Genomic DNA, 25,818 nt, shown 5'->3' on the forward strand with positions numbered 1-25,818 from the left:
AGATAGGGATGCTATTCAAATGACCATAGAGCATATCAGAGATGCTGCCTTGTATATGAGAGATGCTCAGAGAGACATTTGTTTATTAAGCTCCAGAATAAATGCTATGTCTATTTCTGCTAGGCGGCTCTTGTGGACCCGACAGTGGACGGGAGATGCCGATTCAAAGCGGCATATGGAGTCCTTGCCTTACAAAGGGGAGGAGTTGTTTGGAGACGGCCTCTCGGACCTTGTCTCTACGGCTACGGCTGGTAAGTCGAATTTCTTACCTTATGTCCCCCCCACAGCATACAAAAAAGGCACCTCATTATCAAATGCAGTCCTTTCGTTCCAATAAAAACAAAAAGGTACGAGGATCGTCCTTTGTTGCCAGAGGGAAAGGTAGGGGAAAGAAGCTGCACACAGCTAGTTCCCAAGAGCAAAAGTCCTCCCCTGCCTCTGCAAAGTCCACCGCATGACGCTGGGGCTTCCCGGGGGGGAGGCAGATATAGCGGGGGCTCGTCTTCGGTTTTTCAGCCACGTCTGGGTTCACTCGCAGGTGGATCCCTGGGCATTAGAGATTGTTTCTCAGGGATACAGGGTGGAATTCGAAGACTTGCCTCCTCGCCTGTTTTTCAAATCGACTCTGCCGGCTTCCAACATCAGAGAGGGAACTAGTGTTGGCGGCAATCCAAAAATTGTATATTCAACAGGTGATTGTCACAGTTCCTCATCTCCAGCAAGGAGAGGGATATTACTCGACCCTGATTGTGGTTCCGAAACCGGACGGTTCGGTCAGACCCATTTTAAACCTAAAATCTCTGAACCTGTACTTGAAGAGGTTCAAGTTCGAGATGGAATCACTCAGGGCGGTCATCGCCAGCCTGGAGGGGGGGTATTGGATGGCGTCCCTGGACATAAAGGATGCATACCTTCATATTCCGATATTCCACCCCCATCAGGCGTTCCTGAGATTTGCAGTGCAGGACTGTCACTACCAATTTCAGACGTTGCCATTTGGGCTTTCCATGGCCCCTAGGATTTTCACCAAGGTAATGGCGGAAATGATGGTGCTCCTGCGCAGGCATGGGGTCACAATTATCCCATACTTGGACGATCTCCTCATAAAGGCGAGATCTCGGGAAAAGTTGCTGGACAGTGTATCTCTGTCCATGAAGACGTTGCGGATACACGGCTGGATTCTCAATATACCGAAGTCCCAGCTAGTCCCTACAACGCGTCTGACCTTTTTGGGCCTGGTTCTAGACACAGACCAGAAAAAGGTTTTTCTTCCGATCGAAAAGGTTCAGGAGCTCATAAGCCATGGTCAGGAACCTATTAAAACAAAAAAAGGTTTCAGCGCATCATTGCACGCGGGTCCTGGGGAAGATGGTGGATTCATACGAGGCCATCCCTTTCGGCAGGTTCCATGCGAGGACCTTTCAATGGGACCTCTTGGACAAGTGGTCCGGGTCCCATTTACGAATGCATCAAAGGATCACCCTGTCTCCCAGGACCAGGGTATCTCTCTCCTGTGGTGGCTGAACAGTGCTCACCTGCTAGAGGGTTGCAGGTTCGGCATTCAGGACTGGGTCCTGGTGACCACGGACGCAAGCCTCCGAGGATGGGGAGCAGTCACACTGGGAAGAAATTTCCAAGGTCTCTGGTCAAACCTAGAGACTTGTATCCACATCAACGTCCTGGAGTTGAGGGCCATATACAACGCCCTGTGTCAAGCGGAGGAATTGCTTCGGAGAAAACCGGTTCTGATTCAGTCGGACAACGTCACGGCAGTGGCTCATATAAACCGGCAAGGCGGAACAAGGAGCAGAGTGGCCATGGCAGAAGCGACCAGGATTCTACGCTGGGCGGAAAGCCATGTAAGCGCACTATCAGCAGTGTTCATCCCGGGGGTGGACAACTGGGAGGCGGACTTCCTCAGCAGGCACGACCTGCATCCGGGAGAGTGGAGACTTCATCAAGAAGTCTTCGCACAGATCACGGATCGATGGGGACTGCCTCAAATCGTCATAATTGCATCCCGTCTCAACAAAAAGATAAAGCGGTATTGCGCCAGATCAAGGGACCCTCAGGCGGTAGCGGTAGACGCTCTGGTGACACCTTGGGTGTTCAGATTGGTCTATGGCCCTCATTCCGAGTTGTTCACTCGCAAGCTGCTTTTAGCAGCTTTGCACACGCTAAGCCGCCGCCTACTGGGAGTGAATCTTAGCTTATCAAAATTGCGAACGAAAGATTAGCAGAATTGCGAATAGACACTTCTTAGCAGTTTCTGAGTAGCTCCACACTTACTCGGCATCTGCGATCAGTTCAGTGCTTGTCATTCCTGGTTTGACGTCACAAACACACCCAGCGTTCGCCCAGACACTCCTCCGTTTCTTCAGCCACTCCCGCGTTTTTCCCAGAAACTGTAGCGTTTTTTTGCACACACCCATAAAACGGCCTGTTTCCGCCTAGAAACACCCACTTCCTGTCAATCACACTTCGATTACCAGAACGAAGAAAAAACCTTGTAATGCCGTGAGTAAAATACCTAACTGCATAGCAAGTTTACTTGGCGCAGTCGCACTGCGGACATTGCGCATGCGCATTAGCGACTAAGTGCTCCATTGCGAGAAAAAAATACCGAGCGAACAACTCAGAATGACCACCCATGTGTTTCCTCCTCTTCCTCTCATACCCAAAGTGTTGAGAATAATAAGAATGAGCAGGGTCAGAACAATGCTCATTGTTCCAGATTGGCCACGGAGGACTTGGTATCCGGAGCTGCAAGAGTTGCTCACAGAAGATCCGTGGCCTCTTCCTCTAAGGCAGGACCTGCTGCGGCAGGGGCCCTGTCTGTTCCAAGACTTACCGCGGCTGCGTTTGACGGCATGGCGGTTGAACGCCGGATCCTAGCGGAAAAAGGAATTCCAGAGGAAGTCATTCCTACCCTGATCAAGGCTAGGAAAGACGTGACATTAAAACATAATCACCGTATATGGCAGAAATATGTTTCTTGGTGTGAGGCCAGAGCTGCTCCTATGGAGGAGTTCCATTTGGGCCGTCTGCTTCACTTCCTTCAAACAGGAGTGACTTTGGGCCTAAAATCAGGGTCCATAAAGGTCCAAATTTCGGCCTTATCCATTTTCTTTCAAAGAGAATTAGCCTCTCTTCCTGAAGTACAGACTTCTGTGAAGGGGGTGCTGCATATTCAGCCTCCCTTTGTGCCTCCGGTGGCGCCTTGGGATCTTAACGTGGTGTTACGTTTCCTCAAGTCACCTTGGTTTGAACCACTCAAAACTGTGGAGTTGAAATACCTCACGTGGAAAGTTGTCATGTTGTTGGCATTAGCTTCGGCTAGACGTGTTTCAGAATTGGCGGCTTTATCACACAAAAGCCCATACTTGGTTTTTCACATGGATAGGGCAGAGTTGAGGACTCGTCCTCAATTTCTGCCAAAGGTGGTCTCATCTTTTCATATGAACCAACCTATTGTCGTGCCTGTGGCTACACGGGACTTGGAGGATTCCGAGTCCCTGGATGTGGTCAGGGCTTTGAAGATTTATGTGACCAGAACGGCTAGAATCAGGAATACTGAAGCTCTATTTGTTCTGTATGCGACCAACAAGGTTGGCGCTCCTGCTTCAAAGCAGACTATTGCTTGCTGGATCTGTAACACGATTCAGCAGGATCATTCTACGGCAGGATTGCCATTACCGAAATCGGTTAAGGCCCATTCCAATAGGAAAGTGGGCTCTTCTTGGGCGGCTGCCCGAGGGGTCTCGGCCTTACAGTTGTGCCGAGCAGCTACTTGGTCGGGGTCTAACACTTTTGCAAAGTTCTATAAGTTTGATACCCTGGCTGAGGAGGACCTCCTGTTTGCTCAATCGGTGCTGCAGAGTCATCCGCACTCTCCCACCCGTTTGGGAGCTTTGGTATAATCCCCATGGTCCTTACGGAGTCCCAGCATCCTCAAGGATGTTAGAGAAAATAAGATTTTACTTACCGGTAAATCTATTTCTCGTAGTCCATAGAGGATGCTGGGCGCCCGTCCCAAGTGCGGACTTCTTCTGCAAGACTTGTATATAGTTATTGCTTACATAAGGGTTATGTTATAGTTTATCGGTTGAACCGTGGCTATGTTGTTGTTCATAATGTTAACTGGGTAGTTTATCACAAGTTATACGGTGTGATTGGTGTGGCTGGTATGGATCTCGCCCTTAGATTTACAAAAATCCTTCCTCGTACTGTCCATCTCCTCTGGGCACAGTTTTCCTAACTGAAGTCTGGAGGAGGGGCATAGAGGGAGGAGCCAGTATACACCCAGTGTCCAAAGCTTTCTTAAGGTGCCCTATCTCCTGCGGAGCCCGTCTATTCCCCATGGTCCTTACGGAGTCCCAGCATCCTCTACGGACTAGGAGAAATAGATTTACCGGTAAGTAAAATCTTATTTTTACTCTGGTTGCTAAGCAACCATGGCACCCAGGAGAGAAATATGTATAGCACTAGGACCCTGGGCTTTCCATCAGGATCCCTGCAGAGCGGGAAGCTGGGAGCGCTCTGATTGGCCGTGGTGTGTGGGGAGAGAAGCAGGAAGGAGGGCTGCAGAGAGCAGAATGGCAGTGAAACAGGATGCAGTGTGGGTGTGAGGAGCGGTGTGCGGAATTCCGGAGGCGCGCTGCGCTGGGAGAGACTGGGCATCGAGAGAAGGCTGTCATCCTGCAAAGCAGCAGTGAGAAGTGACCGGCAGGAGCTGGCAACAGCAGCAGATAATATAGGTACTCTACCTCACCCCAGACAGTCCCCACCTATGGGCACCCAGACAAACAGTGATCACCCTGACAGCTTTCAACATCACAGCCCCCTTGGGACAGAACACAGCAGGACTCTATGTACAAGGAGAGGGACACATGTGATTTATTTGGGACTGCCTGCCACTGTACCAGAGAGCCTTAAGGGATAGGGTTGTGTGAAACCCCCTGCATCCCTTTACCACTTCAATTGCAAGGAAAACATGAAGTGACACTTATCCCTAGACTGTTTGAGCTGCAGCACCATGTGTGTGCCAGGATTGGGTCATTTGCTATGTGTCCCACTGTATGCTGACATCAGTTCTTACTCCACAGCGCCCTCTATTTGAAGCTCATTGCTACACTGTGCTGTGACTTACTCCACAGTGCCCTCTATTGGAAACTGGTGCTATACATTGCAAGTAGCTGCTCCACGGCACCACCCGTTGGATTACAAATACTGTGCACGGTGCAAACTCATTCTACAGCACCCCCTGTACTACATTGATATAGCTGGAACATTTTGTCAGCAGCATAAACTGAACATATCCAATCTAGCGGACACTCTAGTGAATACAGAGTTGATAGAAAAGCCAGCCCACTCTTATGTTGTACTTTGGGTAAATGCCTAATTGTATTGCAGCATTATTCCTGACTAATGCAATTGATTGTCCAAGTCCTTCTTGTGTTCTAATTGCAACATTACACATTTATACCTGATGTTACAGGCTGCTTCAACATACAGGTCGTATTGATATATAATTGTATTTGGCTGGTAATACCCAAATATCATTTGCAGTGGCTACTAGTGAAACTCCGATTCTGTGTTCTATCTATATGTGTGGGGCTCTCTTGGGGTGTCCATCCTTCTGCCACAGGCTCCTGAAGAAGAAGTCGGGAGAGGTCTTAAAGCCGCAAGCGTCGATTGAAGAAGGCAGGTACAATTGCACTCACCCACACAGGGGAGCTATTACATTAATATGTATTAATTAAAGGGAAAGCAAAATCTAAATTCATAAAGTGATACACTAGTGACGGCAGTGGCGTAACTAGGGGTCCGCAGCCACTGCGAGCACTTGGAAGCACTAGCCACTTGGAGACCCTAGCCGCCACTGATTTCTGCTGAGAAGGACACGGAGTGCACAGCGCGCGCCTCTCCTGTGTGTCCTTCCTGCATCTCCGGCGGCAGCGGCGTGTCTGTTTAATGAAGTGCCCATTCGTGAGCGCTGATTGGCTCACGAACTGCCACTTCATTTGACAGACACGCCGCTGCCACTGGAGACACAGGAGGGACACACAGGAGAGGCGCGTGCTGTGCCCTCCATGTCCTCCTTCCCAAAATTCACACCTGGCTCTGGGGGGGGGGAAAGCATATTTGACACTTGGTGGGGGGGCATATTTGGCACTTGGGGGGGGGGCATATTTGGCACTGGGGGAGCATATTTGTCACTGGGGGGGCATAGTTGGCACGGGGGGAGGCTTAGTTGGCACAGGGGGAGCATATTTGCCCCTGGGGGAGCATATTTGGCCCTGGGGGGCATATTTGGCACTGGGGGGTATATGTGTACCTGGCACTGGGGGGGGGGGCTATTTGCACTGGGGGGTATATGTGTACCTAGCACTGGGGGGGAACATATTTGGCACTGGTGGCATGTGTACCTGGCACTGTGGAAGAATATCTGGCACAGGGGGCATATGTGGCACTGGGAGCACAGCCCTAGCAACAAGCATTAACCCCTGGTTACAAGTATAACACCCAGCTCATGAAATCCCTGGCAACAAGCATTACCCCCTAGCAACGAGCATGACACCCAGTGCATGAAACCCGAGGCAACGAATATTACCACCTGGCAACAAGCTTGAAACCCAGCACATGATACCTCTGGCAAAAAGCATAACACCTACTGCATGAAATCCCTGGCAATGAGCATGACACCCTGAGCATGAAAACCCCTGGCACCGTGCATGGAACCAAGAGCATGAAACCCCTGGCAACAAGCAGGTAATTTAAAAGTAATTAGTAGCCTTACTGTAGGACTTATTGTGTAATGGGCATTGCTGTGTGTGGCATAATGAATCACGTACATTGCAGTGTGTGTCATAATGTGTCACAGGCATTACGGTGTGTGACATAGTATATTACGGGCATTGTGGTATGTGGTATAATGTCTCAGGTGCATTGCAGTGTGTGGCATAATGTATAACGGGCACTGTGGTGTGTGTCATAATGTGTCACAGGCATTACGGTGGGGTGTAGTATGGCTGACCGCTGGTCAGCTTACTGACGCCGGATCACGGCAGCATACCGACGCCGGGATCCCGGCGGGGAGGGGCGAGTGCAGCAAGCCCCTTGCGGGCTCGCTGTGCTCGCCACGCTGCGGGCTCGGTGGCGACCTACGGTTGCCACGGGTTCTATTCCCACTCTATGGGTGTCGTGGACACCCACGAGTGGAAATAGTCCCTGTTGGTCGGCATGACGACCATCGGGATAGTGGGGGTTGGGATGCTGGAGGAGGTCATGTGACCGTCGGTCTCCCGACCGTCGGTCACATTGTAGCCATGTATAAAGTGTATGTGTGTGTATATATATATATATATATATATATTGATATATATATATATATTGATATATATATATATATATATATATATATATATATATATGATATGTATTCAAAAATATATAATGGTGTATTGTTCATGTATGTGTATGTATATGGATTTATTAATTTGTGTGGTAAAAGATGTATAAAATAGTGTAAATATAGGGAGGTAGGAACTGTGGTACAATAACATAAAGGAACAGACTCCTTTTAGCAGCGCTGAAGGGGTTAAAATGCATTGCATGGGGCACTATGGAAGAAGCTGGGGAAGCTTCCAGAGTGTCCCCGCGCTCATAGAGCTAGGGTTCACGCGGGCAGAGTGGGAAAACAAGGGGGGCCACGAGAGGCTGAAGGGCTGCGTGCCACTAACAGGGAGAATATAAAAAGCGCTCCCCGTCGGCGGCACAGCAGCCTGCTGATCCCCCTTTGGAGAGCTGGCACCTGAGCCTCTGGCGTTGCTGAGAGTTGGGCGGTGGCCAGAGAGCCTAGAGAGCACAGCCGGCAAAGGGCAATGGAGCGTGCAGCTAGAACAGGGCGGCCGGAGAAGCGGAGAGCGGAATCGGGGGTACCTGCCAGCTGCCCTCCGGAAGCGGCAGCAGAGATCGCAGAGGTGCTGCGCTGCTGTGGTGCCTTGCCGGGTCGTCCAGGCAGCAGGAGAGGACGGTGTGGTCTGGCGGGGTGCTTGCGGTGGCCTGCTGGTGCCGGGAGCAGCGGCGGAAGAAGGCTGAGGGAAGCTCCGGTCAGCGCCATAGCAACGGTGACGCTGAGGCCGGAAGAGGCAGTGAAGCTCCGGCCAGCACCATAGAAACAGCCGACGCCAGCAGCGGAAGAGGCAGAGAGAAGCTCCGGCAGAGCACCATAGCAACGCTGACGCTGGCTGGGTCTCTCCTCACAAGAAGCAGAGTGGCCTGAAGCTGATGCATGCACAGGCAGAGAGAGAGCGACACTTATCTGGCAGGAATCAGGGGAGCGGTCATTTCAGCCGCAGTACAACTGAAGCGTGAGTGAAAATGATCATGCACCTCACTCACACCTTAGCCTAGCATCACGAAGTATAAGTAACTATCATATATCCAGTAACTCTTATACAAAGGCTATGAACAACAGTGCTAGGCAGCATTAATTGAGCAGGGGAAATCTATATATTAACCGGAGTGACTTACATTAATATATATCCTGCATTATTTCAGGGAGAGGAGCGTAAAAGGCGTTTTATTCCAATACGTCAGAAAGTAGTCTCCTGTAACCATTGACTATATTATAGAGTTCAAAGAGTGTTAGCAGGATCTGAACTAAGGATATTATATGTTATATTACTGGGACATTGAACAAATGCTAGCACCAATTGATGGCATACCACTTAAGCTTATGCACTAACTCACAGTGCATTGATCTAATTGTGCCATATCTATATATATATATATATATATATATATATATATATATATATATTATTTGTGAAGCCATAGGAAAGAGCTGTTAGCTGCTGAGAGAAGGAGAGTTGGAGAGTCGTTACTGCTGCACTGGGGAGCGGAGGTGTTAGTGCATCTAATCTGCTACCTACACCATATACCAGCAGCAATATAACTTTATTTGTCACAGGAAAGGAACAGATCATATTAGCCTGCACAAATAACTATGGCACTTCCAGTTGTCAGCAATAAAGCAGTGTTTAAGCGCTGGAAAGAGGCTGCATAAATTGTCCAGGGGAATATTAGGGACAGAAAGCTAAGTCACAGTTTCAGTACATACAAAGTGGATAAAGGCAAAGTCAGGTAATATATAGTAAAGAGATAGCTCTACATTACTTGTATGGAGGAGTTTATTGTCCAAAAGAACCCGCCATATTGTATGTAATTGCGAAGAGACTGGTAGTTAAGGGCTGGAGTATGCAAATTAACTGAGATCCACAGTATATTCCATTTAGTGTCTTTAACCAAGATATTGCCTTACCTAAAAGACAGTTTACATTTAAGCTGCATCAGGATAGAGCGGACACTAATGACCGGGAATAATAAGGCATGCAGTTGATAAAGGAACATCGCTGCCAGAGATAAGAATTTCCATATTTCTAAGGAGTTCATTATAGAATTGTTCAGCTACATCCACACTTTTATTGCTTATATAGTAATGGAGGAACTAATCTATTACTGATGTTCACTACACCAGAGGAAAATATATTTTTTTACCTAACAGACAAAAGAGAAACATAAGTGGCAATATATTGCAATATATTTGACAGCAATTGCTACAGTAGCATTCTGTATTGACAAGCACTTCTCCCACAGACTGCGAAAGGAAAGGAGAATATTATTACTAAAGTGTGATGTTAAATGTTTAGTATCAATTATTGTTTCTTTTATGAGTTATATGGGCCCTTAAAGTGCATTATCATATCAAGAGAACCCGGGTCACTCTAACACCTAACGGTGTTGCTTAATGAAGGTAATTTTTGTATTGCATGCAAAATATCTTGTATATGTTCTTCAGGGGAATTAGTGGGATAGGATAAAAAATGTAATTTGTCTTATTATGCTAGTAAAATATATTTGCTTTTAACTTTTTAAATACCTTTGTGATGAATAAATACCAATTACCATATGTAATGTGATTTGAAAATTCCATCCGGAGATCCTGGAAAGCAAACAGAAGAACAGGTATAATATTGTAAAGAATGTGCACATATATACATTTATGAGACAGACTGACTTGCAATTACTATTCATCACTAGAGAAAGGCTTACCCAGGCAAGCCCAAAACAATCAGCTTGGGTGGAGGCACAGATATAAGTAACCACCCCTTATCGAGATAATTAAAGATCTCCTATTAGAATATTAGGGGAGGGGTTACATTTGGAGGCACTGCTGAGATTACGAGTTTAAAGAATGGAGAATTTAACAGGAGAGGATATATACACTTGGTGTATGCAAAAGGAGAAAAATCCTAAAAAGTGTTTAGCAATAGGAGGAAATTTCCCTGAATTTTCAGATGAAGAAGTCATTAGAACAATTATAGATAAATTATATGGGGTTAAAAGACCTAAGATTGTGGATAAATGGAGAGAGGAAATAGCTATATTAATAGAAGCTGAAAGGGAGTTAGATCCATGTATGATACCAATGATGATAATGGCAAATGAGGAAATTGGGAGGCGGTGGTATATTATCTGGCCTAAAAGAAAAGATGAGGAAGCTAGTAATGCACACATATCCACTTCTAGGGATACCCCTGAAAGGGAAAATGCACATAGTAATACACAAGGAAATGGTGCAAATACAGATGGATCACAGTTTGAGACAATGGTAGATAGAGTGGTTACCCAGTTAGAACGCTGGCACTATAAAGGGAGCTATAGGAGACTACGAATATTTTCAGGGATAGTGCCTGTACCACTAGGTGAAGAAACGTACGAGTCCTGGAAGGAAGCTGCTGTTCAGCAAGCTGAGGAATGGCAATGCCCTGATCAAATAAAAAGGCAAAGAGTGGTTGAAAGCCTAAGAGGGCCTGCCATGGGAATAATACAGGTAGCTAGACGAAGTAATCCACAAGCTACTCTTGAGACATATTTTGAGGCTCTAGATTATACCTATGGTACATTAGAAGATGTAGGGGATTTAACATTTAGGTTGCATCATACGTTCCAGGAACCTGGAGAAAAGTTAAGTGCATATTTAATAAGATTGGACAAACTTTTATACAAGATAGTAGAAAAGGGTGGAATTACCCGGGGCGAAGTAGATAGAAGCAGAATGAAACAGTTAATGAGGGGAGCACTGACAACTGATTCTGTGGCCCAGAAAATTAGATGCTCTGGAACCAGGGAACCTATTCCTACTTTTAATGAATTATTAAAAGAAATAAAGCAAGAAGAAGTATTAATCGAAATGAGAGAAAAAACAATAAAAAAAGGTTAAAGTCGTTCAACCCTCTATAGAAGTAAATCCTTTTGAAGATAAGATAGTTAAAATGATAGAGGAGCAAAATAAGAAAATAGAGCAATTTATAGCCTCTCAAAGTAGCAGAAACTCTGGAAACCCTTCTCAGAGGAGTAATAACAATTCGTCTGATCGAGGCATGGGAAGAGGAAACTCTTACAATAATAGGGGAAGAGGATGTTTTAGATGTGGTAGAATGGGACACAGAGCCTTTGAATGTAATGCTAATACTGAAGGATCATCTTCAAGAACTCCTGTAACAAATTATAACGCACATAGGCCCTCATTCCGAGTCGTTCGCTCGTTATTTTTCATCGCATCGCAGTGAAAATCCGCTTAGTACGCATGCGCAATATTCGCACTGCGACTGCGCCAAGTAATTGTACAATGAAGATAGTATTTTTACTCACGGCTTTTTCTTCGCTCCGGCGATCGTAGTGTGATTGACAGGAAATGGGTGTTACTGGGCGGAAACACGGCGTTTTAGGGGCGTGTGGATGAAAACGCTACCGTTTTCGGAAAAAACGCAGGAGTGGCTGGAGAAACGGGGGAGTGTCTGGGCGAACGCTGGGTGTGTTTGTGACGTCAAACCAGGAACGACAAGCACTGAACTGATCGCAGATGCCGAGTAAGTGTGGAGCTACTCTGAAACTGCCAAGTAGTTTGTAATCGCAATATTGCGAATACATCGTTCGCAATTTTAAGAAGCTAAGATTCACTCCCAGTAGGCGGCGGCTTAGCGTGTGTAACTCTGCTAAAATCGCCTTGCGACCGATCAACTCGGAATGAGGGCCATAGAGGAAATGCTATGGGGCAGGGAAACGAACAGGGGAGGGCTGTGAACCCCTCACAGTCCCCCTAGAAGTCAGCTACTGTGCCATGGGGAATTCCTGGTGGAACGGGAAAGTGCCAGAGGGTTTATTGGGGCCTACCCCCATAGTTCTTGCATCTATTAATGGGAATAACTGTAAGGTACTTTTAGATAGTGGATCCCAGGTGTACATAATTTTTGAAACATGGTATAATGATCATATATCAGATGTACCCATACAACCACTCAGTGGGCTAGTCATCTGGGGATTAAGTGTCGAAAAATATCCTTACTTGGGTTATGTACAAGTAACCCTTGAATTTGATAGGAAAACACCTGAAGAGCCTTTAGAACCTTTTATTGCTCTTATATGTCCTGAATTTCAGGGAGAAAGAAATGGACCCCCTGTGATTGTGGGGACTAACACTCAGTTAAACCATGTACTATCAAATTGGTGCCAGAATGAAGATGGATGAATTATGGATGTAGGACATACCTTGCTGGTGCAACCAGAAATAAATCTTCGTGAAAGTGGGAATAAATTTGATGTTTGTTTTCAGGAAAGTGACATGTTAGAAGAAGACAAGATCTCTTTAATTAAAGAATTAGAATACAGGAAACAAGCGTTCTCAACAGGAGAATGGGACTTAGGAGAAGCAAAAGGAGTAGAGCATGGCATAAAGTTAAATGATACAAGTCCTTTTAGAGAGCGCTCCCGTAGGATAGCACCTGCAGATTTTGAAGACGTTCGGTTACATCTGAAGGGATTACTGGAGAACCAAATCATTATTGAGTCCTGGAGCCCATATGCCTCTCCAATTGTAATAGCAAGAAAAAAATGGAAAGATCCGTATGTGTGTAGATTATAGGACACTGAATTCTCGAACCGTACCAGACTAGTACACAGTTCCTAGGATTGACGAGGCATTAGATTGCTTACAAGGGAGCAGGTGGTTTTCTGTACTTGACCTAAGAAATGGATTTTATCAGATCCCTATGTGCCCAGAAGACAGAGAAAAAACAGCATTTATCTGCCCATTGGGATTCTTTGAATTCTTGAAGATGCCGCATGGTATAAAGGGAGCCCCTGCTACTTTTCAAAGAACTATGGAGAAAGTTATAGGAGACAAGAATTACAGAGAAGTTATTGTCTACCTAGATGATAATAGGATTTTGGTACTTACCAGGTAAATCCTTTTCTTTGAATCCATAGGGGGCACTGGAGTACTCTTGGGATATGGACGGTTCCACAGGAACTAGGCACTGAATAGTTAAACTTAGACTATACCTCTCCTCCATATCCCAGAGTACCTCAGTGTTTTTTTACTGAGCCGAACTGGAGCTATAGAGGTTGACAATGGAGAAAAACATATAACCAAAAAAAAACGGACAACAATAAAGTTGACACAAAACAAATCTGACAACTAACAGTTGACACCAACCCGATAAATTTCTAATTTGAAACAGTCGGTAAGAGTGTGTTACCATAATATTCCCTGCACTTACCACAACCAGGTAACAACTGCTCTGGGTGGGCGTCCAGTGCCCCCTATGGATTCAAAGAAAAGGATTTACCTGGTAAGTACCAAAATCCTATTTTCTTTTTCATCCACTAGGGGTCACTAGAGTACTCTTGGGACGTACCAAAGTTTCCCCCGTGGGCGGGAGAGCTATTTGGCACCTGTAACACTAAACGGCCAAAGCTAGATGCTGATGCCGCAAAAGTATCAAACTTATAAAAGCGCACAAACGTGTGCACTGACGACCATGTAGCCGCACGGCAAAGCTGTGTCGTAGAAGCTCCACGACCAGCTGCCCATGAAGTTCCCACAGAACGTGTGGAATGAGCTGTTACCGATGTAGGCGGCTGTAACCTAGCCTGAAGATAAGCCTGACGTATGGTCAGCTTTATCCATATGGATAAGGTCTGCTTAGAGGCTGGCCAACCTCTCTTGGAAGCATCATAGAGAACAAACAACGTATCCGTCTTACGAACTGTAGACATTCAGGATACATAAAAGTGTAAAGCGCGTACCACATCCAGAGTTTCAGAATGTCCTGTCAACACAGGAACTACTATTGGTTGGTTGATGTGAAAAGATGACACTACTTTTGGTAAGAAAGCGGGATTCGTCCGAAGTTCCGCTCTGTCATCATGAAACACCAAATACGGTGGCTTGCATGACAAGGCACCCAAATCTGAAACCCGCCTTGCCAAACAAGGCTAGGAGAAAAATCATTTTCCAAGTGAGAAACTTAATATCCACTTCTTGTAAGGGTTCAAAATATGAAGACTGTAAAAAATCTAACACCAGATTCAAGTCCCATGGCGCAGTAGGTGGAGTGAATGGAGGCTGTACTCTGAGGACACCCTGCATAAAGGTGTGTACCGACGGTAATAGAGCCAATCTTCTTTGAAAGTAAATCGACAAGCAGATATCTGCACCTTTAGTGTAGATAAACGTAGACCTCCATCTAACCCCATCTGTAGAAATAACAAAAGACGGGATAACTTGAAAGAAGATGTCGGAACCTTCCGAGCTTCACACCAACCTATATAGGCACGCCAAATTCTGTAATAATTAGCTGCCGTAACCGGCTTCCTAGCTCGTAACATGCTTGGAATGACTGATTCTGGAATGCCCTCTTTCCTTAAGAGGGCGGTCTCAACAGCCACCCCGTCAAACGCAGCTGCGCTAAATCGGGGTAAAGGAACGGACCCTGTTGTAACAGGTCCAGACGTAGTGGGAGCGGCCAAGGATCGTCTGCGAGTAATCCGCGAAGATCCGAGAACCAAGCTCTCCGTGGCCAATGAGGCGCCACTAGTATGACTGTAACGGACTCTCTTTTGATCCGTTTTAGCAATAGAGGGAGCAGCGGAAACGATGGAAACATACACTAGACTGTATGGCCACCTAACTGTAAGAGCATCCACCGCCACTACCTCTGGATCTCTCGTTCTGGACACATACTTGGGCATTTGATGATTGTGGCGAGATGCCATCAGATCCACCTGCGGGCAACCCCACCTCTGGACCAGCATGTGAAACACTTCTGGATTTAATGCCCATTCTCCTGGATGAAAATCCCGACGACTGAGATAATCCGCCTCCCAGTTGTCCACTCCCGGAAGGAACACTGCTGACAATATCACTTGGTGATATTCGGCCCAATTGAGGATTCAAGCTACTTCCCGCATTGCCATGCGGCTTCTCGTTCCACCTTGTTTGTTGATGTATGCGACCGCCGTCGCATTGTCTGACTGCACCTGAACAGCTTGAGCCTGCAACAAGTGCACTGCTTGTCGCAAAGCATTGTAAATTGCCCGGAGTTCCAGGACATTTATAGACCGCAATCTTTCGTGATCCGCCCAGAGGCCCTGGAGCTGAAAATTTTGAACTACAGCTCCCCAACCTCTGAGACTTGCGCCTGCTGTAAGAATTATCCAATTCCAGGCGCCGAACCGTTTCCCTGCGGTTAGATTCTGTACTTTGAGCCACCAGAGTAGAGACACTCTGGTCCTTGGAGACAACCTTACCCTGTGGTGAATCTGTAAATGCGAGCCCGACCACTGTGCGAGCACGTCCAGTTGAAAAGGACGTGAGTGAAGTCTTCCGAACTGAAGCGCTTTGAAAGCCGCCACCATTGTGCCTAAAAGGCGAATGCACAAATGAACCGATACCGTGCGTGGCTTGAGCACTAATTGTACCAGATGACGAATGACCTGTACTTTCTGTTCGGGTAGGTAAATTCTTTGATCTACCGTATCGAGAACCATACCTAGGAATTGAAGTCCTTGAGACTGAACTAGATGCGATTTCTTGAAGTTGACAATCCAATTGTGGTGAACCAGTACATTGTATGTCAGCAATGCCTGTTGAAGGAGGATTTGTTGAGACGGAGCTTTGATGAGTAAGTCGTCCAAGTACGGAACTTTTATCACTCCTAGGGATCTGAGATGAGCTATCATCACAGACATCACCTTGGTGAATACCCGAGGCGCTGTCGACAGGCCAAACGGTAGAGCCTGAAACTGGTAATGGTTCTGTCATATTGCAAACCGCAAAAACCTTTGATGAGGAGGCCAAATCGGAATGTGTAAGTACGCATCCTTGAGATCCAGCGCAATCATAAATTTCTGTGGCTCTAGACCTGCAATTACTGACCGTAGAGATTCCATCTTGAATCTGTAGTAAGTGACATACTGATTGAGGCCCTTTAAGTTCAAAATTGGCCTGACCTAGCCATCCGGCTTCGGTACCAGAAACAGACTGGAGTTATAACCCTGACCCTGTTGGTGCACAGGGACCGGAACCAAAACTGCTGCATCCAGCAGAGACTGAATGGCACTCTGCAGAATCGCCCTCTTGCCGTCCGACAGAGGCAGTCCTGTCCTAAAAAATCGCATTGGCGGGAGACAGTCGAACTCCATTTTGTAACCTGTTAAAACTAAATTGCGGATCCACCCATCTGTGGACGTCTGAAGCCACGCCAACTGGAATGACTGAAGACGTGCTCCCACAATAGGAGATCCGAGATGGGCTGGGAGCCCGCATGCCACTGGCTTTACCAGTGACTTTAGTATCCTGACGAGTGGTATTGGTTCATTGGAAACCACGTCCCCGACCTCGTCTACCTGGTGTGGCCGTTCCCCTGCCACGCCCATGAAAGGACTGAGGTGTAAAGGATTTGAACGCCGGTCCAGAATACCTTTTCTAGGTACTGTTGGAGGAAATGGTAAGAAAACCGACTTTCCCCCCGTGGCCTCAGAAATCCATTTGTCCAATTCAGGACCGAATAACTTCTCGCCCTCGTAAGGTAACGCTTCTATTCCTTTTTTGACCTCTGTCTCCGCTCGCCAAGAACGTAGCCAGAGTGCCCGCCGAGTTGCGACTAGCGACGTTGAAAGGCGAGAAGTAAGCTGACAGACGTCAGTAGAAGCTGTACATAAATAGTCAGCCGCTTCCCAGATTTGATCAGCGAGAAGTATAAGATGATCATCAGTTAAGGCAGATCTGAGTTCTGTTATCCATACCATTACAGCTTTAGTTACCCAAATGCCACTCCACCCAGGTCTAAGCAGCACTCCTACCGCTGTATACATGGACTTCAGCATAACCTCTATTTTACGATCCGAAGGGTCCTTGAATGTAGTTGCAGCTGGTACTGGTATGGTTAATTTCTTTGTAAGTTTTGACACAGATGAATCCACCAACGGCGGATTCTCCCATGTAGCTGTCACAGACTCTGGAAATGGATAACTAGACCTAAATCTGTGAGGTACAGAAAACTGTTTATCCGGATTCTTCCTTGTTTCTAGTAACATTTTATTAAGAGATTCTGAAACAGGGAAACATATTGGAGTTCTCTGTCGTTTAGTAAAAACGACCTCATCATTTGTCAGAGGCTCCTCAGTTTCTGTAAAATTCAGAGACTGACGCACCACTCTGATGAGATTATCAATGCCCGGGCTGTCAAAATTGTCACCCTCTGACTGCTGGTCTACTTCGCCCTCCTCACCCACATCTTGTACAGTGAGGTCTGGCGAAGAATCATCAGACAGTAATATAGCAGAAACCGGTAGTTTATAAGAAAAATGAAACTTATCCCCCTTAGTCAAAGAGGATCTGGACCTTTGGTAAGGCTAAGACCCCTCTGGTAGTTCTAGCGGTCTCACCCTAGATTCAGATCTTGCCGCCTCTCGCTCCTGCCAAGAGGCGGCCAACTCTGATTGCAATCCAGCTAAGACATCTGCTAATATAGCCAATGGTGGGTCCGGGGTTGAAATTAAATTTGAAACCGGAGCAGAAATTGTATTTGTTTCTGAATTTACAAAACATACTTTACATGTGGTAAATCCATCAGGTAATACACCCTCACAGACATGGCAGTAAAACTGCTTTTTGGACTTTGTTGGTGTTTTACTCATTATGCAAACAGACAAAACAAAATACAAAGACAAACAACCTGCGCGACTCAGTAAATAGCACTAAGGTGTCTCTATATCTCTGGCCAAGTGTGCCAGTAATATGCCTGATCCAAAAATCCCCTAACACCCCTGCGCCTTCAATGGTGGAGAGATGTAATCAGGAATTCTGGAAAAGAAAGCAGGAAAAACAGGAAGCATGGTTTAATATGTCCCCATGCTCACAGAATATCCCAAAAGTGCAAACTTATAACTATGTTGCAAATTGATATTTCTTTTATATGCATTAAAGCACATATATCCTGTTACAAAGGCTTAATCCTCTATGCAGCGCTGCTGGCCTTGTGCTAGGCTTCATACACACTCTATTTATTTAAGTATGTCTCCCCCTCTCCCCCGTGCTCCGTGTACCGCTGTCTGTACACGGAGACCGGGCTATGACACTGCGCCTTCCGGAAGCGCATCGGAGCAGGTGAACATGCCGCATAGAGCCGTGGAGCGGCCGGCGTGGCTCCGAGCGGCGGGAGAGGCACATACACAGCGGCGCTGGAAATAGCGGCGGGCATCTGCGGGCAGCGGCAGGCGGCACATACACACACAGTAATCCACACAGCAGGGCGGCAGCATGAGCTGACCACCCCGAACACATACCTGGACCCTGTGGTGAGGGCAATGACGGGGCTTCTCTGTAAGCACTGTCAGCTTTTACTGCAGGTGTCCTGCACGTGGTAGTAAGGGAGCTCTTCTAGAGAGGTCCGACACCCACAGCTGCCTCAGCATCTTTCACTATCCCAGACCCTCACCTTCTTGGAAGGGGGAAAGGGATTCCAAAAAAAAATAATCAAAAAATTCAGTAATTGTGGATCAAGTTCCACAAGCCTAGTCTCGGTGAGCACCGAAAAAACACTGAGGTACTCTGGGATATGGAGGGGAGGTATAGTCAAAGTTTAACTATTCAGTGCCTAGTTCCTGTGGAACCGTCCATATCCCAAGAGTACTCCAGTGACCCCTAGTGGATGAATAAGAAATTATTGTTTTTGGAAATTCCCTTGCCGAACATAACTCCTGTCTATTAAAAGTGTTGGATAGATTAATAGAGGGAGGATTGAAGCTATCCATCGATAAATGCCAGTTATGTAGGTCCTCTGTGAAATACTTGGGACACATTGTAGGCAGGGAAGGGGTGTCAACTGACCCTGCCAAAGTTGATGCAGTGAAGAATTGGCCCTGTCCAACTAAATTGAAAGAACTTAGATCTTTTTTAGGTTTCTGTGGTTATTACCGCCGTTTTGTCCCAAACTATTCTAAAATTTCAAAGCCTCTCACTGACTTAACTAAAGGGTATCCCCCAAACAATAAAAAGAAAACCACTAAAACAATATCCAACCATTGGTACAAGCCAAGTGAACCATTCGGAAACCGATGGGATCACAAATGTGAAATGGCTTTCCTAGCTTTAAAAGAAAAACTGATCAGTGTTCCAGTCCTAGCATATGCTGACCCAACCCTTCCATATGTACTTCATACAGATGCTTCATAAGAAGGAATAGGAGGGGTATTATAATAGAAGTAAATTTTAAAAGTAGTGGGCCAATGGATTTGGTATGCATGGATTTTTTGACATTAGAAGTAGAACCAAGAAAGAAATGCCACATATTAGTGATAACTGATCATTTTACCAGATATGCCCAGGCATATGTAACATCCAATCAAAGGGCATCTACGGTAGCAAACACATTATGGAACAAATTTTTTGTCCATTATGGTCTTCCAAACAGACTTCACTCTGACCAAGGTAGAGAATTTGAAAGTAAACTGATAAAGGAACTATGTGAAATCCGTGGAATAACTAAATCAAGGACAACCCCATATCATCCACAAGGTGACCCCCAACCCGAAAGGTTCAACAGAACCTTGTTGGATATGTTGGGAACGTTAAATCCTTTTGATAAAAGGTACTGGAAAACACATACTGACCGTTTAGTACATGCATATAACTGTACACAAAATGAAGCCACAGGGTATTCCCCCTATTACTTAATGTTTGGTCGTGAAGCCAGGCTTCCTATTGATGTATGTATGGGGATATCCAATAGTGACAAACCATCTATTTCTCACATAAAATATATAAAGAAGTTGCGGGAAGAATTACAGGAGGCTTATGAGATTGCTGAAAGTGCAGCCAGAAAATTGGGACTAAAAAATAAGACTAGATATGACAGAAGAATACATGAACATGAATTAGTTCCAGGGGATCGAGTTCTATTGAGAGCTTTAGGAACACCAAGAAAGTTTAAAATTTCAAATAGGTGGAGAGAAGATCCGTTTGTGGTTGTTGAAAAAATTTCAAATTTACCTGTATATAAGATCAAGCCTGAGGTAGGAGAAGAAAGGATACTAACATATCATAGACAGAATCTATTACCTATAGGGAAAGAAGTTCGGTTAGAAGGCCTTGAATTAAAAAACGCTATTAGTACAACTATGGAGAGAAGGGAAGGTAGAAATGTAATACCAAATGAATTGAGTATTGTGGATGAGTTAGATGATGAGCCAGAAATACATATTATTATTATTATAAAGATGAGTCTTTAGGTTTTGACAAATTTACTGATGAACATGTTACTGAGGGTCCCCTAGAACATGTGGAAGGTAAAAACCAAGAGTTTACTGATAACTATCCCTGGGAAGGAAATCTGGAATATTGTAATGCCGAAAGTCCAAGAGTATCAGATGACTCTGATAGGTTTTCATATCCTTATAGTGAAATAGAAAAAGAGCAGGTATGGGATAGGCCAAAGAGGGTGTGCCAATCCCCATCTATGCTTACTTATGATGAATTAGGAATACCTAGCATTGTACCCAGAATAATACATCCCAATTCTATCCTTACTTGGCCCTATTTCTAAAAGTTATACATACAATAATTAAGTAAAATATAAAAGGTATGAATGGTGACCTAACCCAAATGAATTTGTTTAGATCACCAGGGGGAGAGTGTAGCCATATATAAAGTGTGTATGTATGTGTGTATATATATATATATATATATATATATATATATATATATATATATATATATATTGATATGTATTAAAAAATATATAATGGTGTATTGTTCATGTATGTGTATGTATATGGATTTATTAATTTGTGTGGTAAAAGATGTATAAAATAGTGTAAATATAGGGAGGTAGGAACTGTGGTACAATAATATAAAGGAACAGACTCCTTTTAGCAGCGCTGAAGGGGTTAAAATGCATTGCATGGGGCACTATGGAAGAAGCTGGGGAAGCTTCCAGAGTGTACCCGCGCTCATAGAGCCAGGGTTCACGCGGGCAGAGCGGGAAAACAAGGGGGCCACGAGAGGCTGAAGGGCCGCGTGCCACTAACAGGGAGAATATAAAAAGCGCTCCCCGTCAGCGGCACAGCAGTCTGCTGATCCCCCTTTGGAGAGCAGGCACCTGAGCCTCTGGCGCTGCTGAGAGCTGGGCGGCGGCCAGAGAGCCTAGGGAGCACAGCCGGCAAAGGGCAACAGAGCGTGCAGCTAGAACAGGGCGGCCGGAGAAGCGGAGAGTGGAATCGGGGGTACCTGCCAGCTGCCCTCCGGAAGCGGCAGCAGAGATCGCAGAGGTGCTGCGCTGCTGTGGTGCCTTGCTGGGTCGTCCAGGCAGCAGGAGAGGACGGCGTGGTCTGGCGGGGTGCTTGCGGTTGCCTGCTGGTGCCGGGAGCAGCGGCGGAAGAAGGCTGAGGGAAGCTCCGGTCAGCGCCATGGCAACGGTGACGCTGAGGCCGGAAGAGGCAGTGAAGCTCCGGCCAGCACCATAGAAACAGCCGACGCCAGCAGCGGAAGAGGCAGAGAGAAGCTCCGGCAGAGCGCCATAGCAACGCTGATGCTGGCTGGGTCTCTCCTCACAAGAAGCAGAGTGGCCTGAAGCTGATGCATGCACAGGCAGAGATAGAGCGACACTTATCTGGCAGGAGTCGGGGGAGCGGTCATTTCAGCCGCAGTACAACTGAAGCGTGAGTGAAAATTATCATGCACCTCACTCACACCTTAGCCTAGCATCACGAAGTATAAGTAACTATCATATATCCAGTAACTCTTATACAAAGGCTATAAACAACAGTGCTAGGCAGCATTAATTGAGCAGGGGATATATATATATTAACCGGAGTGACTTACATTAATATATATCCTGCATTATTTCAGGGAGAGGAGCGTAAAAGGCGTTTTATTCCAATATGTCAGAAAGTAGTCTCCTGTAACCATTGACTATATTATAGAGTTCAAAGAGTGTTAGCAGGATCTGAACTAAGGATATTATATGTTATATTGCTGGGACATTGAACAAATGCTAGCACCAATTGATGGCATACCACTTAAGCTTATGCACTAACTCACAGTGCATTGATCTAATTGTGCCATATGTGTGTATATGTATGTATATATATATATATATATATATATATATATATATATTTATTCGTGAAGCCATAGGAAAGAGCTGTTAGCTGCTGAGAGAAGGAGAGTTGGAGAGTCGTTACTGCTGCACTGGGGAGCGGAGGTGTTAGTGCATCTAATCTGCTACCTACACCATATACCAGCAGCAATATAACTTTATTTGTCACAGGAAAGGAACAGATCATATTAGCCTGCACAAATAACTATGGCACTCCCAGTTGTCAGCAATAAAGCAGTGTTTAAGCGCTGGAAAGAGGCTGCATAAATTGTCCAGGGGAATATTAGGGACAGAAACCTAAGTCACAGTTTCAGTACATACAAAGTGGATAAAGGCAAAGTCAGGTAATATATAGTAAAGAGATAGCTCTACATTACTCGTATGGAGGAGTTTATTGTCCAAAAGAACCCGCCATATTGTATGTAATTGCAAAGAGACTGGTAGTTAAGGGCTGGAGTATGCAAATTAACTGAGATCCACAGTATATTCCATTTAGTGTCTTTAACCAAGATATTGCCTTACCTAAGAGACAGTTTACATTTAAGCTGCATCAGGATAGAGCGGACACTAATGACCGGGAATACTAAGGCATGCAGTTGATAAAGGAACATCGCTGCCAGAGATAAGAATTTCCATATTTCTAAGCAGAGCCGGCCCTAACTAATATGATGCCCTAGGCAAGATTTTTGCTGGTGCCCCCTAGTACCGCTGCTAGTTCTGCAGGAGATGCCTGGCATGAATCAGCTGGCAGCTCTGCAAACGTCGGGCGCCTTTTGTTTATGAAAATGCATTTTATTTGCATTACTTTGTGGCTAGGATGCACAAGCAGCTTCTGCTGATTAAAATGATATGCGGCATGCCTATATTCTGTGTGCAAATGGTATGAAAAGAAGTATTACACATACATGTGGCGCTCAAGGACAAATTAGTCTCCCATGTGTCATAATGGATAATAAAACAATAATCACCCTAGATATTCACAGTATTGATGATCCACTGTTTCTTTTGTCAACCTAGGGAAAAGGGGTGACCACCTCCACACAATGATTGTTAGCAGTGGGGTCAAGGATGAAAAGAAATGGATAGTGCGGTGATCCTTTATACAGTGGATTAAGTTTATGCAAATGATGCACTTACAAACATACGAAGAAAATCTGCATTTCAAAGATGGTTCCACTGGTGTAGAAGGGGAGCTTTCAGATCTCTTTGGCATATGAGATGTTTAAATCTGTAAGATAGAATGTACTTGCCTCCGTATAGTAGGAAGGAGTGCAAGTAAAAGAATATAGTGCAGTAGTTTTGTAAAAACACACATTTAATACAAAAAATGCACTTACAGACATAAATGATTCAAAGGCATGGTATAAAAATCCAAAGGAAGGTACATCAACTCAGCATACAGCCCACAGACCCGCAGTTCCCAGCAGAAGATCTCTAGGTCCGGATACAGGAGATCAGGAAATGCCCTCAGGGTAATGGTGTTGAAGCTGGTGAGTTTCCTTGTAAGAAAAACAGGCACTTAACGCGTTTCTGACTTAAAAGTCCTTCGTCAGACTTTTAAGTCAGAAACGCGTTAAGTGCCTGTTTTTCTTACAAGGAAACTCACCAGCTTCAACACCATTACCCTGAGGGCATTTCCTGATCTCCTGTATCCGGACCTAGAGATCTTCTGCTGGGAACTGCGGGTCTGTGGGCTGTATGCTGAGTTGATGTACCTTCCTTTTGGATTTTTATACCATGCCTTTGAATCATTTATGTCTGTAAGTGCATTTTTTGTATTAAATGTGTGTTTTTACAAAACTACTGCACTATATTCTTTTACTTGCACTCCTTCCTACTATACGGAGGCAAGTACATTCTATCTTACAGATTTAAACATCTCATATGCCAAAGAGATCTGAAAGCTCCCCTTCTACACCAGTGGAACCATCTTTGAAATGCAGATTTTCTTTGTATGTTTGTAAGTGCATCATTTGCATAAACTTAATCCACTGTATAAAGGATCACCGCACTATCCATTTCTTTTCATCCTTGACCCCACTGCTAACAATCATTGTGTGGAGGTGGTCACCCCTTTTCCCTAGGTTGACAAAAGAAACAGTGGATCATCAATACTGTGAATATCTAGGGTGATTATTGTTTTATTATCCATTATGACACATGGGAGACTAATTTGTCCTTGAGCGCCACATGTATGTGTAATACTTCTTTTCATACCATTTGATTTCAGTGTCTGTGGATGTACACTTTTATTGCACTCACTTGGGCTGCACTCTGGTCTTAATTGCGTACTGGAATTCTCATTTTTGCTATTATCCTATATTCTGTGTGCGACTGCAGCGGTATCTACATACAAAATGCTACATTACAGTGATTTCCAGGAATACACTGCAACGTATGCAGATACAGCCGCAGTCACACACAGGATATAGGCATGCCGCATATCATTTTAATCAGCAGAAGCTGCTAGTGCCCCTAAGCATTCCAAATGCCCTAGGCATTTGCCTAGTTTGCCTATGCCTAAGGCCGGCTCAGTTTCTAAGGAGTTCATTATAGAATTGTTCAGCTACATCCAGACTTTTATTGCTTATATAGTAATGGAGGAACTAATCTATTACTGATGTTCACTACACCAGAGGAAAAGATATTTTTTTACCTAACAGACAAAAGAGAAACATAAGTGGCAATATATTGCAATATATTTGACAGCAATTGCTACAGTAGCATTCTGTATCTCCCACAGACTGCGAAAAGGAAAGGAGAATATTATTACTAAAGTGTAATGTTAAATGTTTAGTATCAATTATTGTTTCTTTTATGAGTTATATGGGCCCTTAAAGTGCATTATCATATCAAGAGTACCCGGGTCACTCTAACACCTAACGGTGTTGCTTAACAAAGGTAATTTTTGTATTGCATGCAAAGTATCTTCTATAGGTTCTTAAGGGGAATTAGTGGGATAGGATAGAAAATGTAATTTGTCTTACTATGCTAGTAAAATATATTTGCTTTTAACTTTTTAAATACCTTTGTGATGAATAAATACATTTACTTATACTTACCATATGTAATGTGATTTGAAAATTCCATCCGGAGATCCTGGAAAGCAAACAGAAGAACAGGTATAATATTGTAAAGAATGTGCACATATATACATTTATGAGACAGACTGATTTGCAATTACTATTCATCACTAGAGAAAGGCTTACCCAGGCAAGCCCAAAACAATCAGCTTGGGTGGAGGCACAGATATAAGTAACCACCCCTTATCGAGATAATTAAAAATCTCCTATTAGAATATTAGGGGAGG

At 45.0% G+C, this 25,818-nt stretch overlaps 1 protein-coding gene across 1 annotated transcript; it reads left to right on the forward strand.

Moving 5' to 3' along the window:
* Nucleotides 1-10,258: 10,258 nt before the first annotated feature.
* Nucleotides 10,259-11,287, forward strand: LOC134934647 (paraneoplastic antigen Ma1 homolog). Its single transcript, XM_063930031.1, has one exon. It carries the CDS (start codon nt 10,259-10,261, stop codon nt 11,285-11,287), a length of 1,029 nt encoding a protein of 342 aa, XP_063786101.1.
* Nucleotides 11,288-25,818: the final 14,531 nt, after the last annotated feature.

The sequence above is a fragment of the Pseudophryne corroboree genome, chromosome 6, assembly GCF_028390025.1.
Source record: "Pseudophryne corroboree isolate aPseCor3 chromosome 6, aPseCor3.hap2, whole genome shotgun sequence".
Taxonomy (NCBI): Eukaryota; Metazoa; Chordata; class Amphibia; order Anura; family Myobatrachidae; genus Pseudophryne; species Pseudophryne corroboree.

Excerpts from the sequence above, each read along its gene's own strand:
- LOC134934647 (XM_063930031.1), top strand. The coding sequence starts at position 10,259 with ATGGAGAATTTAACAGGAGAGGATATATACACTTGGTGTATGCAAAAG.